This window comes from Entamoeba dispar, genomic scaffold (assembly GCF_000209125.1).
Source record: "Entamoeba dispar SAW760 scf_1105229460303 genomic scaffold, whole genome shotgun sequence".
Classification (NCBI taxonomy): domain Eukaryota; phylum Evosea; order Mastigamoebida; family Endamoebidae; genus Entamoeba; species Entamoeba dispar.
The window spans coordinates 1-1,214 of record NW_001854125.1 but is presented as its reverse complement, the minus strand read 5'-3'; the positions used below and the strand labels follow the sequence as shown (position 1 = coordinate 1,214).

The window sequence follows — 1,214 nt, the reverse complement described above, 5'->3', positions numbered from 1 at the left end:
GATTAAAAGATTTCAAGGAAATATTGAACGATTTCATTTTAATCCAATTCCATTAAATAAATATTCAAGAAAATTATTTACTAATATTGAAACATTTCATATTTATGATGAATATGATAAAATATTTCATGATGGAAGAATATTTAAACAAGTAATATGGTATAAAGTAAGTTATTCAACATATTTACAAGAGAAAGAACAAGGAAATATCTGTAAAGATATAAAATATACAAAAGAAGATAGAAAATCATATGGGAATACAATACCATCAGAAGTTAAATCACTTGGATATGATTGTTTTGAATATTGTTATGAATTAACAACAATTACTATACCATCATCAGTTAATGAAATAGGATTTGGATGTTTTTCTAAATGTGATTCATTAACATCAATAACTATACCATCATCAATTAGTGAATTAGGAGATTTGTGTTTTTATAGATGTTCATCATTAACATCAATGAATATAGAAAATCTACAATTTATTAGTAAAGAAAGAATATTTATGAATGAACCAGTGTTAGTTAGTATTGAAATACCACATAATCTACAAATAATCAATGGAAAGAATATTTTCAAGAAAGATATTAATGAATTTATTATTCCATCTTCAATTACTAAATTAGGATATCGTTGTTTTAATGGATGTATATCATTAACAACAATTAATATACCAACATCAATTAGTGAAATAGGTGATTGGTGTTTTAAACAATGTTCATCATTAAAAACAATTAATATACCATCATCAATTAGTAAATTAGATAATTGTTGTTTTGATAGATGTACATCATTAACATCTATCAAAATACCATCATCAATTAATGAATTAGGAAATGGTTGTTTTTATGGATGTTCATCATTAACAACAATTAATATACCATCTTCAATTAGTAATATAGGAAATTGGTGTTTTGAAGGATGTACATCATTAACATCAATTAATATTCCAAGTAAAGTTAAAGAACTAAGAGAGGATTGTTTCAAAGGATGTTCATCATTAAGTGATATTGATATTCCAACAACAATAAGTGAAATAGAAAAAGGATGTTTTGATGGATGTTCATCAGAATTAAAAAAGAATAAAACATTAAAGAAAATGTATTATAGAAAATATTATGATGATTGTATCGTTGTTTAATTGAAAAGATAAATTGAATAAATTTAAAGTTTTATAATATAAAAGAAACAAACAAGAAAGAAATAATATT

At 22.7% G+C, this 1,214-nt stretch overlaps 1 protein-coding gene across 1 annotated transcript, besides 1 other annotated feature; it reads left to right on the top strand.

Moving 5' to 3' along the window:
* Positions 1–508: 508 nt before the first annotated feature.
* EDI_285200 (uncharacterized protein) lies at positions 509–1,144 on the top strand (the record flags this gene model as incomplete). The annotated part of the gene is made up of 1 exon (XM_001737066.1): positions 509–1,144. The coding sequence occupies one exon, from the start codon at positions 509–511 to the stop codon at positions 1,142–1,144; it is 636 nt and encodes a 211-aa protein (XP_001737118.1).
* Positions 1,145–1,152: 8 nt separating this feature from the next.
* Positions 1,153–1,188: a sequence feature (AT_rich).
* Positions 1,189–1,214: the final 26 nt, after the last annotated feature.